At 34.9% G+C, this 16,783-nt stretch overlaps 1 protein-coding gene across 1 annotated transcript in view; it reads left to right on the top strand.

The window, feature by feature from the left end:
- Positions 1-16,783, top strand: part of CFTR (CF transmembrane conductance regulator) — a 193,483-nt gene that overhangs the window by 42,034 nt on the left and 134,666 nt on the right. Inside the window, exons 4-8 of the mRNA XM_054495543.1 lie at positions 6,212-6,427; positions 9,590-9,679; positions 10,564-10,727; positions 11,855-11,980; positions 15,371-15,617. Coding sequence (XP_054351518.1) covers positions 6,212-6,427; positions 9,590-9,679; positions 10,564-10,727; positions 11,855-11,980; positions 15,371-15,617 — 843 coding nt within the window. The remainder of the gene's footprint in view (positions 1-6,211; positions 6,428-9,589; positions 9,680-10,563; positions 10,728-11,854; positions 11,981-15,370; positions 15,618-16,783) is intronic.

A 16,783-nucleotide genomic window follows, 5' to 3' on the forward strand; every position in this document is an offset into this window, starting at 1 on the left:
GCCACCCAAATATTATGTAAGCATGCATCTATGTTTTTATTACTTCATCTTTTACATTTAAATATCTACTCTATTTAGAATTCATTGTGATGCATGTATGAGGTAGAAATCTAATTTCAAAAAGATGAGTATCTAGTTTGTCCATCAGTTATTGCATGATCTCTTTCTCCACTGAATTAAAATGCTGTATTTTATAATAAAGTATTACATGTGCTTGGACATGTTCCTGGACTTTTGAGATAAATCAGTCTATTTCTTTGTCATGTCACATATTATTATGGCTTTATGATTTAATATCCAGTAATGTAAACCCTCTGACACATTATTCTTATTCCTCAAATGTTTTTGATGAATTTTCTTCCAAATGAAGTTTATAATCATTTTATTCATTGATTCAACAAATATTTGTTGAATGGATATTCTGTGCTTGGTATTGTGCATGGTATTAGGATTGTTGCAAAAACTGAGACTGACAGTCCCTACTCTTATGGTGCTAAAAATTCACTTCCAAAAAATCTTTAAATGTTGATGAAGATTGCACTAATCTTATAAAATAACTTGGAGGGGAATGTAATCTTTGTAACATTAAGTTCTTCATTTTAGAAAGTTTTAAGACTCTCCATTTATTTGAGACTTTTAAAATATGTCCCAATAATGTTTTGTGAGATGTATATTTTAAGATATATATCTTATTGCTATTACAGTGTATCTTTTGTTATATTGTTACTATGAATGGGATACTCATTTAATTAGATGTCATTTTTGGTATATAGAAATCTATTTTCTTAGCATAGTTATTTTTTAAACCTCGATCTATTAAACTCTTGATTCATTTACATTTGTTACGCAATCATATTCTATGCTGATAATGATACTTCTTGCTTCTTCTTTCCAATATTTGTACCTCAATCATTTTTCTTATTGAGTTGTATTAGCTAGAAGTTCTAGAAAAATGTTAAATGGTAGTAATAGCTAGTATTCTGTTTTTTCCTGACTCTAAATGTAATGCATCTAGACTTTTATTAATTATGGCATTGATTGTTATTTTGAGGAAGAAATCCTCTTTCAGGTTAATAATATATCTTTATATTCAAATTTATTAAGAACATTTATTGGAAACATATTGAAATTTTATCAGATTCCTTTTCAGTTGTTACTGAGATAATCATAGGTTCTTCTGTATTCTGTTAACTAATTTCTCAAAATTAAACTGTCCTAGTATTCTTGGGATAACGACATATAAAGTACTGTATATTTAAAACAAGTTAAAATGATAATGGTGATTTTATTAAGTGACCTCATACAATAGAAAATGGTGTAGCCTTAGAAGTTTTCATTTCATTTCATTTCATCAATGAAACGGTCATTTCATTTCAAGTGACCATTCTACTTAGAAACAACTCTGCTTTGGGATCAGAACTGTAATTTTTAAAGTAAAGTTATCCGGGATTAATTCATTTAATATAATTGCAAGCATGAGTTCAGGTTTCTATTTTTTCACCTGAACTTTCCTTCATGGTTTGAATATCTAGAAAAAGCAGACTTTCCTGTCTCTAGACTAAACATTTGATCCTATCTTAGGTATGCATTACAATTTTTTAACCATAAATGGTTAAAGAATTTAGACTCATCTACAATAACTTTGAAGCTCTGGTCTTGAAGAACATGTGAGAAATGAGATATAACTCCTAGAAGATATAGGCGATATTTTTAGGCTTCCAAATTTTCCCTGGGAGGCTGATCTAAATTGAGTCACAAAATTATTCCCACCAGGAATGCAATCACTTGAGCTGTTTTCTAATCTGAGCCCCTCTACCCAGATGATCTTCTGAACTCATACTGTTCAGACTTTCATCCTTCTGAGTAGAAAACAGCCATAGTCATGGCAGGATGAGGGCTAGGACAATTACCCAAGGAATTCTTGGCCTCTGCCGTGGGACTCTGCAGACTCAGATCATGTAATCAGAGATGTTAGCACTGGAGGGGACATCACAATTAGCTTTCCCCACCTCTTAGTTTATCAGTGAGGAAAACTGTCCAGAGCATGGAAGTGACTAAAGTACCACAGCCAATGTAGGTAATGTGCTGGATAAGAATTTGGAATTCACGATTTTGAATTCAGTGTTTATTTCACCATCACGCTGGCTTACACATTGGTATCAGGCTTTTTCTATTATTGAAGTGAGCCATTAAGTGAATTCCATCTTGATTTGTGTCTGATACAGAGTAATGAACTATTTTATTAAATATCCAAATAATTATACATTCCTCCTTCTTACATGCAAGCCTAAGTTTGCTTGTACTATTTCATGTGGTAGCAAATCAGGACATTTCTTGTGTCTCTGAAAATACTCTGAATAACGGAGTACAGTCAGCTTTCTTGTACCAAGAATACAGGGACTACGTTTCTCCCAGTCGCTCTGGGGATAATTTTTGTGAAGGATTGCACTTCATAGATTAAGCTAGGGATCAGTTACCAGTGTTTTTTCCAAATAAAAAAAAATCAGGTGATATCTGTAAATGGTTCCATTGTAAATATTAAAGAACATGATGCTTAAAACAGATTAGGGAAAACTATAGAAGGGGTGGGGTTTCGGAGTGCTAATTTTGTCCTTGAATGGTAACAGCTCCATGTGGTGGTGAGGTTTATGTTGGTTTGCTGTTTGCAGATGATCTTATTATTAGAATTTTTCATACCGAAAATAAACTGCATTTTAGTTTGTAAACATATGCCCTTCCAGAGTAATGCTACCAGTTCTTTGTGAAATAGCTACTGTTGTTCAAAGGATGACTATGTCCTCTTTGGTTGAGGAAAGATGACAACAAACTCAGTAATGATATGTGAAATAGGTATTACAAACCAGGTATGGTGGCATGAGCCTCCAATCCCAGCTACTTGAGAGGCTAAAGCAGGAGGATCTGTTGATCTATGGATTTGAGGCTGTAGTGTGTTGTGATGGCACCTATGAATAGCCCTTGCACTCCAGCCCGAGCAACAAAGCAAGACTGTCTCTGAATTTCCACTCACTGCAAGCTCCGCCTCCGGGGTTCATGCCATTCTCCTGCCTCAGCCTCCAGAGTAGCTAGGACTACAGGCGCTCGCCTCCACGCCCGGCTAATTTTTTTGTATTTTTAGTAGAGACGGGGTTTCACCATGTTAGCCAGGATGGTCTCGATCTCCTGACCTCGTGATCCGCCTGCCTCGGCCTCCCAAAGTGCTGGGATTACAGGCGTGAGCCACCGCGCCCGGCCCCTGTCTCTGAATTTTTAAAAAAAGGCATTCCACTCAGATTAATACACATTTTAATTGTGTTATGTTGTAAATTAGAACTGAATAAAAATTCAACAAATAAGTCTATTGTGGTAGGGAAAAGTCTGTTGTGATCTGGAAAATATAATGGAGAAATCCAGTGGAAGAGATTTTAGTTCACATTACTCAAAAGAAAAAAATCTTACAAGTCTTTACACTTCTAACTTGAAAAATTCTGTGCTAAAATTTAGCTTGGTTGTTAAAATATTTCTCTTTTTTTCTCAGAAGCTTCTTTTTAGCATCCTACAGACACAAGTTACTTTTGAAAATATTTACATACTTGCTTTGCAAAGTATTGTTTATCAGTAGTTCTATATTCTTTGAGATAGTCTATCCAGTCTCTCTGTATTTATCGTATGTCTGTATAGATACATATTAGTAGAGAAATGAGTTCTGAAAGGGGAGAAATGTGTTTATGCTAATCATGATATAAACAATTGACTTTATAAGCAGTGTTCACAGGTCATACCTTTCCCGTTATTGTCTTACAGTGAACAAGAAATGATGCTTTATCTGGTATGCATGGTAAATAATGCCCTTTGCTCTCTGCTTCGTGACCACATGTGATACTTCTAACATAGATAGCACATGTAAATCCAGTGGCCTTGACTGCAACTCAAGAGAGCATTTTGGCCAAGTACAAACCCACTACTCATGAAAAAAAAAAAAAAAAACCAAATCAAAGTAAATTGATGGTATTGACATTTGTCTATGAAAAACAACATAATATAGAACAATTCTGGGATAAAATATGATCTAAAATAATTTTAAGGATTAAATGTTGTCACTGTAAGCATACTATGAGCAATTATGTTTGTAATGCAGATATATTTATAATTTTAAATCCAAGACTTACCTTAATTGTACATTTTCCTAATTTAAAAAAGTTATTTTGAAAAAAAAATACTCGAATCTAGAGAAAGGTTGGCAAATACATATGGAACTTTGTAAAAAACATCCAGGGCAGCACTTTCACTGACTGCAGTAGCTTAGGAGTGAAAAACAACACAACTGCTCCAATGTATGGCAATGGACAAATATCCCGATTTATTCACAGGGTGGCATGTTAGGCAGTGCTTAGAATAACTGAGTTGGTTATACAAGTATCGATAGGGATAAATGTGAAAAACACAGTGTTAAGTTTTTAAAAAGTTGTAAAAAGCACAGTAGGATGTGATTTATATAAAATTTAAAAACCTCAAAAACCATTCTTCTTTGATATATATTCTAAAGATGAACATATATGTAATAGAAGTACAAAACATATGTAAAATAATATACACTATGCAGTCATTTGTGTACTTACTTTTCAAAAATATTTCAGTAGATGTAGCAAACAGTTAACATGTAGTATTTGGGTAGGAGGTTGGCAATTTTCTTTTTAGCACCTGCCTGTCTGCTATCATTCAAACTCACATTTAAAATGTGGCTATGTGAGATGAGAGAACTATAATATTCCAGGTTTGTGATTAGTTTGGAAACTTTTTAAAAGTTTGAATGTTTTCTTGCATTCAGAGCCTTGGTTGACATAGTTAATTCAAAATAAAACATTGTATATAAAGCACAGAATGAGCAGCTACACAAAGCTACTCAATCAGTGACAGCTCTATATGCGTTAGGGTTTCTTGTGGGGATGACATTGATGTAGAAAGCATGGTCATCTATTGAGAATGATGGGGCTGGAGGTATTGGATACTTGAGGTTTAGAAAATACATTGTAGAAAATGGACAAAAACCACTCAAATTAAGGGATGAGGCAGAATAATGCTTGGCAATATCAGGGGTAGGGGGCAGTCTTTCTTGGAAATATATATTTTAAATGGAACCAATTATCATAGCATCATTTCCTTTCAGGGTTACCCTCTGATCCCAATTTTACTAAATCATTATAAAACAAAATGACGAATTATGTGTCCTTCCCTTTTGAAGTCAATTTAACAAGATGGGTAAGAATTAGACCTCCTGAGTTCAAAATCCCTGGATTCAGATCTATTCCTCTATATTCAGGAGAAGTGGTAATAAATTCGATGGACAATTTGGTTTAGTAGTCGATTGAGGACCCTGATGAAGTATATTTGGGAAAACATAACTTCCACTCTCTCTCATTGACTCACGGGCCTTTGAGGAGTCCAGGAGTCATTGGAATCTGGCCTGAGGTTGAGGCTGCTGGCAAAACTTCCCCAAAGTCCATTCCTATTGCTGACTGAGAAGGGACTAGCATTGGAAGTGGCTGATTTTAAATACCACTAGTGCTGGTGTGCTCCTCCCTCCCGTTGCCAGCTCTGCTTTATGTAGTTGCCTTGAGAAGCTAAGTTCATTCTGAAAATAATGCCATTGCACAAAACACTTTTGAAAGTTCTAGTTTGAAATTACATCAAGTCACAAAACACTTTTGAAAGTTCTAGTTTGAAATTACATCAAGTCACTTGGTCTGTTTGGCCTCAGTTTCTTCATCTGCCATATGAAAATAATAATGCCTACTCTGTAGCAAAGAAAGTCTCTATAGTAAACAACAAAAAAGTCTATTCTGACACTGAAAGTTGTTATGAAAAATAAAAAAGGGAAATGCTTTAGAAACTGTTAAGTGCTATGTAGATGTTACTAATTAACAAACCATTTCAGAAACTATACTTTTTATTTTATGGCCACTATTCACTGTTTGACTTAAAATACCTCATATGTAAACTTGTCTCCCACTGACTTTTACTATAACAAATCCCAAATCTTATTTCAAAGTACCAAGATATTGAAAATAGTGCTAAGAGTTTCACATATGGTATGACCCTCTATATAAACTCATTTTAAGTCTCCTCTAAAGATGAAAAGTCTTGTGTTGAAATTATCAGGGTATTTTATGAGAAAGAAATGAAATTTAATTTCTCTGTTTTTCCCCTTTTGCAGGAAGTCACCAAAGCAGTACAGCCTCTCTTACTGGGAAGAATCATAGCTTCCTATGACCCGGATAACAAGGAGGAACGCTCTATCGCGATTTATCTAGGCATAGGCTTATGCCTTCTCTTTATCGTGAGGACACTGCTCCTACACCCAGCCATTTTTGGCCTTCATCACATTGGAATGCAGATGAGAATAGCTATGTTTAGTTTGATTTATAAGAAGGTAATACTTCCTTGCACAGGCCCCATGGCACATATATTCTGTATCGTACATGTTTTAATGTCATAAATTAGGTAGTGAGCTGGTACGAGCAAGGGATAAATGCTGAAATTAATTTAATATGCCTATTAAATAAATGGCAGGAATAATTAATGCTCTTAATTATCCTTGATAATTTAATTGACTTCAACTGATAATTATTGAGTATCTTCTGTAAACTGCCTCTGTTGTAGTTTTTTTTTTCTCCTAATCATGTTATCATTTTTTTGCAATCCATGGTTTCCTGTTAAGATGACTCACACAGCCTACATAAAAGTAATTGACAAAATATCATCTTATAGTAAAATGCCACGTATCTTTATGTTCAGCAAGAAGAGTATAATATATGATTGTTAATGATAACCCAAACAACAAAAGTTTTCACCTTAACTGGTTGTCATAAGTAGTAGTATCCACTGCCTTATTTTGAGTTGGATTTTTATCATCCTATGAGCCCTACAAATTTAAAGTTTTTGGAACAGCACGTGCATTGAAACCATAAGAACCTACTCTGCTTTTCTGCGTGTATTGTCCAGACAAGAGACCAAGTTGCCAAGGCATCATTTAGGTGAATTCTAATTAACATTTAGCTACCTTACAAACACAATTTAAGGTTGTTTCAAAGGCATGTGCTTGCATCATCCTGATTCACTACCATGTGTGACTAACTTGGATCTGCAAAGTCATTATAAAAAGCTGTTTTTGATGGACTCATTTGGATATTGCTTTACCCTTCTTCTCTCTTTTCTTTTATCAATGTAAAAACGTTATATGTTAAATACTTGGCTTTTAAGGGCATAGATCTGAAATCTGCCTCTAGCAAATAACCCATAACACTTCTAAGATATACCTACAAGGTCAATTGTGTTGTAAAACCTTGATAACCATACTTTATTGTTCAAAAAAGCCTTTTATGAAGGCAGAAGTAAAAAAAAAACAAAAAAAACACGGAGTCCACAGTTATCACCTCAGCTACAATCTCATCAGTTCACAAGTACCAGGAAAACATGTGATAAGTCAACAAATGTTTTATTTCAATCTGAACATTTTACATAAGTGAAGACATTGTTAGATATCATTTGGAATGTGGAATCTACACAGTTGGCATATCAGAGAAAGTTGAATTCAGTTTAATAAATGTTTATAGAAAGTGCTTGTTATCATAATGATAATAGCTCAGGATGTGCATGACAAGCTTTTAAGCGATTGGGTACACTATCTCATTTGATCTTCTGCACAACTATTAATGGTAGGTACTATTATCCCTATCTTATGGATAAGGAAACGAAGATTTAAAAAGTACAGAACATGGTGTGAACACTGCTTCAAAATTTCTAAAATGGGTAAATCATGATCGCTGAACTGGAGGGTTGTCCAACCACTAGGGACAATAGAGTACTGATATTTAGTGGGCAGACTGTAATGCGGGAAGAGACAGGCATGGGCTAAATGGGGTGTAGAGATCAAATAAGGGGCACGTTAGTTTGTAAACAAGTCCATATGTAACATTCAGCACAAATACAGGATATAGGTGCTTTCAGACCCAGATGCATTGATAAAAAGTTAGGTGGCATTGTATTTGTCTTCCTTTCTCAATGTTGCATATCTGTGTTCTTGCCCAGTTTGCTTCATCTCTCTAGCCACACTTACTGGCCTACGATGGCATCATCACCAAAGAAGGCAATCCCATCTCCGTGTGGCTTTGGTTTGCTCCCTAAAGTGAATCTTGTGTTTACTTTTCCCAGGTCTCATGCTTTCCCATATCTGACCTGTTTCGTCTTCATGGCCAGGACATGTGGGACCTTTCCTACAATGTTCCAAAGTTTGTAATAGAGCTCTTCTCTGCTTTGTTCTAAATTCTGCAACATTTTACTTTAAATAATGAATTTAAATACAAACAAACTTGAGCTTTGCCTATACTTTTCAAGAATGCAGAGATAATTAAATTAATAAAAATATTCATTGAGTCCTTACTGTGCTCACAGCTCTATGTTAAGCCTTGTGCAGAACTCAAAGTCACTCAAGACTAAGCCTGTTACTAAGTTATGTGCAATTTAGCTCAGTGGATTTCCCGCACTTCATATTGCTCTGATAATATTTTGGAATTAACTGCCTTGATTCCTTCTTTTCTCTGCTTATCTATACACTATTTATTATTCTACACCATCTCAAATTCTAACTCCTCAAGAAAATCCTTCCAGATTTTTCTAACCAGGAGTTTTAACTTTCTTTTAACTACCCTATTACTTTCTACTTCCTTAACTCATCTATCATATTATATTTAGTTATTTATATACTAGGTCGCCTTGAAGAAGGGATTGTGTTTTAATAAATCTTAATAATCCCTGAGGCATCAAGTAGAGTGATTTGCATTTACTAAATGCTCAACAAATATGTGAGGGATTCACTTGAAACTAATATTAGATAATTCCCAGTCAAAGTGATCTAATAGCAAATCAATTCTTCAGTTTTATAGGCAAAGTATGACTCTGATCTTCCATAATCATAATTAATTTGTCAACTTTATAATTTTAATTAAGTAAATTTAATTGGTAAATAAATAAGTAGATAAAAATAATTTACCTGCTTAACTATGTTTCATATAGCATTGCATTTTTCTTTGTAAAATTTAAGGATTTTGTATTAATAAACTTTTTCACAAAAGTATTAATTATTCAGTTATTCATCGTATGTTTTATTGACTTTAAAAGTAATTTTATTCAAAAGAGTTAGTATAGGACTACATGAAAAATTCAAGGCCAAGGCTTAATTTCAATTTTCACTGCCTTTGGCTCTATCTTTTAAAACAAAACAAAAAACTCCCACACGATATAAATGGGTATTTAAGTATAATATCATTCTCATTGTGAGGAGAAAAAATAATTATTTCTCTCTAGATGCTGGGAAATAAAACAACTAGAAGCATGCCAGTATAATATTGACTGTTGAAAGAAACATTTATGAACCTGAGAAGATAGTAAGCTAGATGAATAGAATATAATTTTCATTACCTTTACTTAATAATGAATGCATAATAACTGAATTACTCAGTCATATTATAATGTTACTTATAATATATTTGTATTTTGTTTGTTGAAATTATCTAACTTCCCATTTTTCTTTTAGACTTTAAAGCTGTCAAGCCGTGTTCTAGATAAAATAAGTATTGGACAACTTGTTAGTCTCCTTTCCAACAACCTGAACAAATTTGATGAAGTATGTACCTATTGATTTAATCTTTTAGGCACTATTGTTATAAATTATACAACTGGAAAGGTGGAGTTTTCCTGGGTCAGATAATAGTAATTAGTGGTTAAGTCTTGCTCAGCTCTAGCTTCCCTATTCTGGAAACTAAGAAAGGTCAATTGTATAGCAGAGCACCATTCTGGGGTCTGGTAGAACCACCCAACTCAAAGGCACCTTAGCCTGTTGTTAATAAGATTTTTCAAAACTTAATTCTTATCAGCCCTTGCTTCTTTTTAAAACTTTAAATCTGTTATATACTTTGGCCAGATATGATACTCTGAGCAATTCTTGTTCTGTGTTGTCTTATGTGAAAAATAAATTCAAGGTCCTTGGGACAGATAATGTGTTTTATTTATCTTTGCATATCCATTACTTAAAACAGCATTGAACCCACAGCTGGTACAAAATTAATTACTGTTGAATTGAGCAAATATTTATTCTAAATGTCTCTGTCAAATGACAGAGTTGTGGTTGTGTGGATTGAGTCCCTGGAGAGAGTTCTTTGTTCTCTCATGTTCTATGCTGTGGTTCTTGCTTTATGCAAAAAGAAGTAAGTTACTTAAAACCTGGACATGATACTTAAGATGTCCAATCTCAATTCCACTGAATAAAAATATGCTTAAAAATGCACTGACTTGAAATTTGTTCTTTGGGAAAACCTATTCTATGTGTAGAATGTTTAAGCACATTGCTATGTGCTCCATGTAATGATTACCTAGATTTTAGTGTGCTCAGAACCATGAAGTGTTTGATCATATAAGCTCGTTTTACTTGCTTTCTTTCATATGTGATTGTTAGTTTCTAGGGGTGGAAGATACAATGACACCTGTTTTTGCTGTGCTTTTATTTTCCAGGGACTTGCACTGGCACATTTCGTGTGGATTGCTCCTTTGCAAGTGGCACTCCTCATGGGGCTAATCTGGGAGTTGTTACAGGCCTCTGCCTTCTGTGGACTTGGTTTCCTGATAGTCCTTGCCCTTTTTCAGGCTGGGCTAGGGAGAATGATGATGAAGTACAGGTAGCAACCTATTTTCATAGCTTGAAAGTTTTAAAAATTATGTTTTCAAAAAGCCCACTTTAGTAAAACCAGGACTGCTCTATGCATAGAACTGTGATCTTCAGTGTCATTAAATTTTTTTTTTTTTTTTGAGACGGAGTCTAGATCTGTCACCCAGGCTGGAGTGCAGTGGCACGATCTCGGCTCACTGCACTGCAACTTCTGCCTCCCAGGCTCAAGCAATTCTCCTGCCTCAGCCTCCAGAGTAGCTGGGATTAGAGGCGCATGCCACCACACCCAGCTAATTTTTGTATTTTAGTAGAGACAGGGTTTCACCAGGTTGCCCAGACTGGTCTCGAATGCCTGACCTCAGGTGATCCGCCCACCTCGGCCTCCCAAAGTACTGATATTACAGGCATGAGCTACTGCGCCCGGCGTAAAAAAGACTTTTTAAGATGGTGTAAATATTACTTCCTGTATCAATGGTACATTTTTTGCTTGTCAGTCTCTAGAATTTCTTTATAAAAATATTGATTCAGTTCATTTTTGTAGATTATAAAACAGGTAAAAAAGGATAAAACATTTATGTGAATTAAAGGGAATACCTAATTTTTGTGTAGAGTTTATTAACTTTTACTACTCTGGTTTATGGTTCATCACACCAGAGCCTTAGTTACTTTGTGTTACAGAATAACTAATACGAGTGAATGAATGACTTACACAAGTCACTGCTTACGATAAAGGGCTTGAGTTTGTCAGCTAGAGTATGACAGAAAGTATCTAAGTTTTGGAGTCAAATAGCACTTTGTTTGAATCCCAGATTGCATGCTTACTAGTTACCTGACCTTAGTCAAGACACTTCACCTCACTGAGTCTTTGCTTTTTTCATCTCTAAAATAGAGATACCCACCACTCATAGGCTGTCATAAGGGATAGAGATAGCATATGGAATGAGTCTGTACAGCGTCTGGCACATAGGAGGCATTTACCAAACAGTAGTTATTATTTTTGTTACCATCTATTTGATAATAAAATAAATGCCCATCTGTTGAATAAAAGAAATATGACTTAAAACCTTGAGCAGTTCTTAATAGATAATTTGACTTGTTTTTATTATTAGATTGATTGATTGATTGATTGATTTACAGAGATCAGAGAGCTGGGAAGATCAATGAAAGACTTGTGATTACCTCAGAAATGATTGAAAATATCCAGTCTGTTAAGGCATACTGCTGGGAAGAAGCAATGGAAAAAATGATTGAAAACCTAAGACAGTAAGTTGTTCCAATAATTTCAATATTGTTAGTAATTCTGTCCTTAATTTTTTAAAAATATGTTTATCATGGTAGACTTCTACCTCATATTTTATGTTTCTGACAATCAAATGATTGCATTTAAGTTCTGTCAATATTCATGCATTAGTTGCATAAATTCACTTTCATGGGCTGTAGTTTTATGTAGTTGGTCCGGGGTGTTATTTTGTGCTGCAAGTATATTATACTGATACGTTATTAAAGAATTTCCTACATATGTTCACTGCTGCTCAATACATTTATTTCGTTAAAACAATTATCAAGATACTGAAGGCTGATTGGTAACTCACATGGAACTGGTAGAGTATACAATCCTGAACCAAATAAATGATTCTCTATTATTATATCTTAATTTATGTGTTATGGTATATTAAACATGAAAAAAATTGTATTTGGTTAGAATATGTTTGCTCTTCCTTAACTTGGGAATGACATAGGGTGATATTCACAGATTGGGTTCCTATAAATCCTCCACTTGAAGTGAAGTCAGTTCAAGTAATGAAAGCTACCTCCTGAGATAGAATCAGTACTTGGCACCTATCTCTAGTGTTCTTTCACCTCATATAACCTTTCACTGATTAGTAAAGATTATATCCAACAAAGAAAGTACAGCACAGACTGAGATATGATTACTGAGATAAATTTGGGCAAAATATAAACTACAGCATTTCTGTAGCAATGAGACCATTTTTCTTCAGTTGAGCTCCATGTTCTACAAACTCCAATCAAAAAAGGTTCTAGGAGACTCAGTGAAAGTTGCTACACTGTTCAGGGAACAAATAATTTCAGCACATGGGAACTTCACAGGGAAAAATATACTAAAAAGAGAAGTACCCTTTTGGATGGTATCAATATGGGTTATGAGGAATTCAGGCTGCTGAGTCCAGTATACAATGGTAACTGAGCTGCAGGTGTGTGATTGGAACAACAAAAGAAATGCTGAAATATGAAGTCCTTTGCCATGTAAATAGAAAGAGTAAAAGAGTATTTATTTCCCAAACATTATTGGTCACCTGTTTTTGTTATGCCTTTCAAGATAAATCCAGGAAAGGAATTGCATTTTCTTTCCATAAAACAAGTTCTTGGGGGAATTGTTCAATTGGTAGATGTTGTTTTTCTCATTAACAAGTGAGTGCTCTATCACACTTGGTCTCTGCATTACTCTTCTGCTTGCAAATACATATATAGCAAGGGTGATGACAAGGATATCAGAGGGTCTGGTTTTCTCAAACTCATGATAAACTCATGGCTGGGTCATTCTTGGTGCCGATTTTACTTTGGTTTTTGTTGTTATTGTTCCCTCTTCCTCAAAAGATGAAATCTATCCCCCTTACTTGGAATTTCTGTTTGATATATAGCGAATGTTTGGTTGTAACCTGTATAATCTGGCATGAAACTGTCACTCGAAAAGGCTAGAAGTGTTGACGTAAATATGGGACAGCAAGAGTTGCTCCTACTCAAGAGAGCAAATATAATGTTCTGGAAGAGATTGGCAGAATTCACATCAAAGGAGTGATTACTTCAGCCTGGGCCACTCTTGTACTGGTCAAAAGGCTGTGCAAAGCTCTCTGAAAATCCACTCTTTAATTGCTCTTTAGTAATAAAGTCACTTTCAATTTTAAAAATAACAAACTGATACAATATTTTTGTGACTCATAAAATGTTAGCAATTATATTATGGAGACTCTACTTTCTGGGTGATTCTTACAAATATTCTTGGATCCATTTTTTTTTCTTATAGTACCTATTCTTCCCATTTTTCTCAACTCTAGTTAATATATTTCAACAACAGTTCAACAAATTTAACATTTTTATAAAAAGTGTTTTCTATCATTTTATAAATACCAGCCTAGTCCATGTTATTCCTTTTCTTGTTGAGGAGAAAGGATACACATTGTAAATTCAAATATAGACCTCTACTGTGCTATTTAATCTTGGCAACAACTCCACAAAGGAGATGATATGTTTTCCTTCTATAGAGGTAGATTCTGTAAAGTTAGAGGGAAGAGTGACTTGCTTAAGATGGCGTAGCTGTAACTGGCAGAACCAGGATTCAAAGCCAGGTGAGATGCCAAAATCATAATCTGTCTTCAGTGTCAAGTTACTGAAATCGGTAAACATTAGACCTAAATAGACTGAATTGCAATCCGGGTTGGGCACATTAAACTCCATTTTCTTCATCAATGTGCTCAGATTACATTTTACTTTTCAGACTAAAAATGGAAAAAAGATTCCCTCTTAGTTCTGCACTTGAGAATGAGAATAGCTTTTCTGAATAATACAAGGAAGAAGAACTAATGCCCAAATGCCAGGTACCTATATGCACTATGCCATGGCACAGCTGTTGCCCCCTTTCACCAGAGCCCTCTCTCTGTATCCTGATTGACCTTTTCTTGGGCAAGAGCTGGGTGGGGAGGATCACAAGTGACTCCAATTTATATGGCTTCTGGAAGACTGTGACCGAGTTGAAGGCAGTGTTGTCCTCTGCACTCCCTGTTTTCTGTCTGCTGGAGCACTGAAGCCTCACATATGTATTAAAAAAATAATTTCCATTTGCATTTCGACTAGAAGATTGAACGTATAGTGTAATGTGATTGCAAATAATTATATTGAAATGAGACAGAAGATGTAGTATCTACTCTCATAATTTTTCAAAACCCACCTGCAACTTGAATTAAAAGAACCATTGGGTTTTTTTTTTTTTTTTTCAAATGCAAATCCTGGAAACCTACTGAGACTCATTCAATCAGTATCTCTAAGAGGCAGGCTTGAGACTGTATTTTTAAAAAGGATCTCAGGTGATTTTTACACATGCTAAGGCTTAAGAACCACTTCTCTGTAGCTTATATGTTATTTTCAATGTTCCTCAAAGCCAAGTTAGAATTTCCAAAGTGTTAAGAATCCATTAGACAATCACAGAATTGTCTTTTTCCTTTATAAATCTTGAAACATTGTTCTCATTTCCATACTTAATTACTTAAAACACCAACCAACCAACAAGCAAAAAATGATTAGTCTAACTAATCTTACAAATTAATAATGAAGTAAAGATTTAAAAATAATGTCATAATAATGTTAATAACAAATTATTAATTATAATTTAAAAATAATATTTACAAGTATTATGTGCAAAACACTGGTACTTTCATTGTTATCCTTTCATATAAGGTAACTGAGGCCCAGAGAGATTAAATAACATGCCCAAGGTTGCACAGGTCATACGATGTGGAGCCAGGTTAAAAATATAGGCAGAAAGACTCTTGAGACCATGCTCAGATCTTACATTCCAAGATCCCTGATATTTGAAAAATAAAATAACATCCTGAATTTTATTATTATTATTTTTTATAGAACAGAACTGAAACTGACTCGGAAGGCAGCCTATGTGAGATACTTCAATAGCTCAGCCTTCTTCTTCTCAGGGTTCTTTGTGGTGTTTTTATCTGTGCTTCCCTATGCACTAATCAAAGGAATCGTCCTCCGGAAAATATTCACCACCATCTCATTCTGCATTGTTCTGCGCATGGCGGTCACTCGGCAATTTCCCTGGGCTGTACAAACATGGTATGACTCTCTTGGAGCAATAAACAAAATACAGGTAATGTACCATAATGCTGCATTATATACTATGATTTAAATAATCAGTCAATAGATCAGTTCTAATGAACTTTGCAAATGTGCAAAAAGATAGAAAAAGAAATTTCCTTCACTAGGAAGTTATAAAAGTTGCCAGCTAATACTAGGAATGTTCACCTTAAACTTTTCCTAGCATTTCTCTGGACAGTATGATGGATGAGAGTAGCATTTTATGCCAAATTACCTTAAAATCCAATAATACTGATGTAGCTAGCAGCTTTGAGAAATTCTAAAGTTTTCAGGTGATAAGACTCAATTTATACAAAGCTAATTGGATAAACTTGTGTATGATTAAGAAGCAAATAAATACTTATTATGCTTTTTTGCTGTTTATTTAAATATTTAACCCAGAAAATAAGTCACTGTGACAGGAATAAAAATGAGAGAGAAGGGTGAGCCACTTTTAGGTAGTTCTGGCATTATTTAATCTAGGCCAGAGGTTGCAAATGGTGGCCCACAGAACTAATTTTGGCTCCTAGACCTGTTTCATTTAACCTTTCATTTAAAAAATTTGTATTGGTTGCCAGCAATTAAAAATTGGGAGATGTCTCTCAAACACACACATAAACACACACACTCATGTGTGCAGCCTCTTTTGAAGAACTGGAATAACTAGTCAACTGCGTCCTCCTTTTCCACAAGCTGTGACAGCTCCCTGCTCACAGAGCACCTGCCCTCTCCAGTTCATCATGCTCTCTTCTCAGTCCCATTCCTTAATTATATCACCTATTTGGTCCTGAGACTAAGTGAGTTTGAGATCTGTGATTTAGACAAAGTGGTGAATCTAGCTCGGAATCATAGTTAAGTAGCTCTGGGAATCATCTTGTCTTCTGTTAACCCATTGAGAGAGAAATAGAGAGAGAGAGAGAAAGAAAGAAGAAGAAACAGATCTGGGGAGAGTGACTGAATGGGAGCATAGAGACAGAGAAACAGATCTAGAAAACCAAACTGGGAGAAAATGAGAGAAACCAAAAGAGAGGTAGAGAGAAGCAGAGAAGAAAATGAAGAAGCGAGGCAAGGACCAGGCTTTTTCATTATTTCTTATGGCCAAGACTTCAGGATGCACGGACTTAATTCTTCCTTATGCTCCTACCTTCCCTAGGGAAACTGATTTGGAGTCTCTAATAG

The sequence above is a fragment of the Pongo pygmaeus genome, chromosome 6 (genome assembly GCF_028885625.2).
Source record: "Pongo pygmaeus isolate AG05252 chromosome 6, NHGRI_mPonPyg2-v2.0_pri, whole genome shotgun sequence".
Lineage (NCBI taxonomy): Eukaryota > Metazoa > Chordata > Mammalia > Primates > Hominidae > Pongo > Pongo pygmaeus.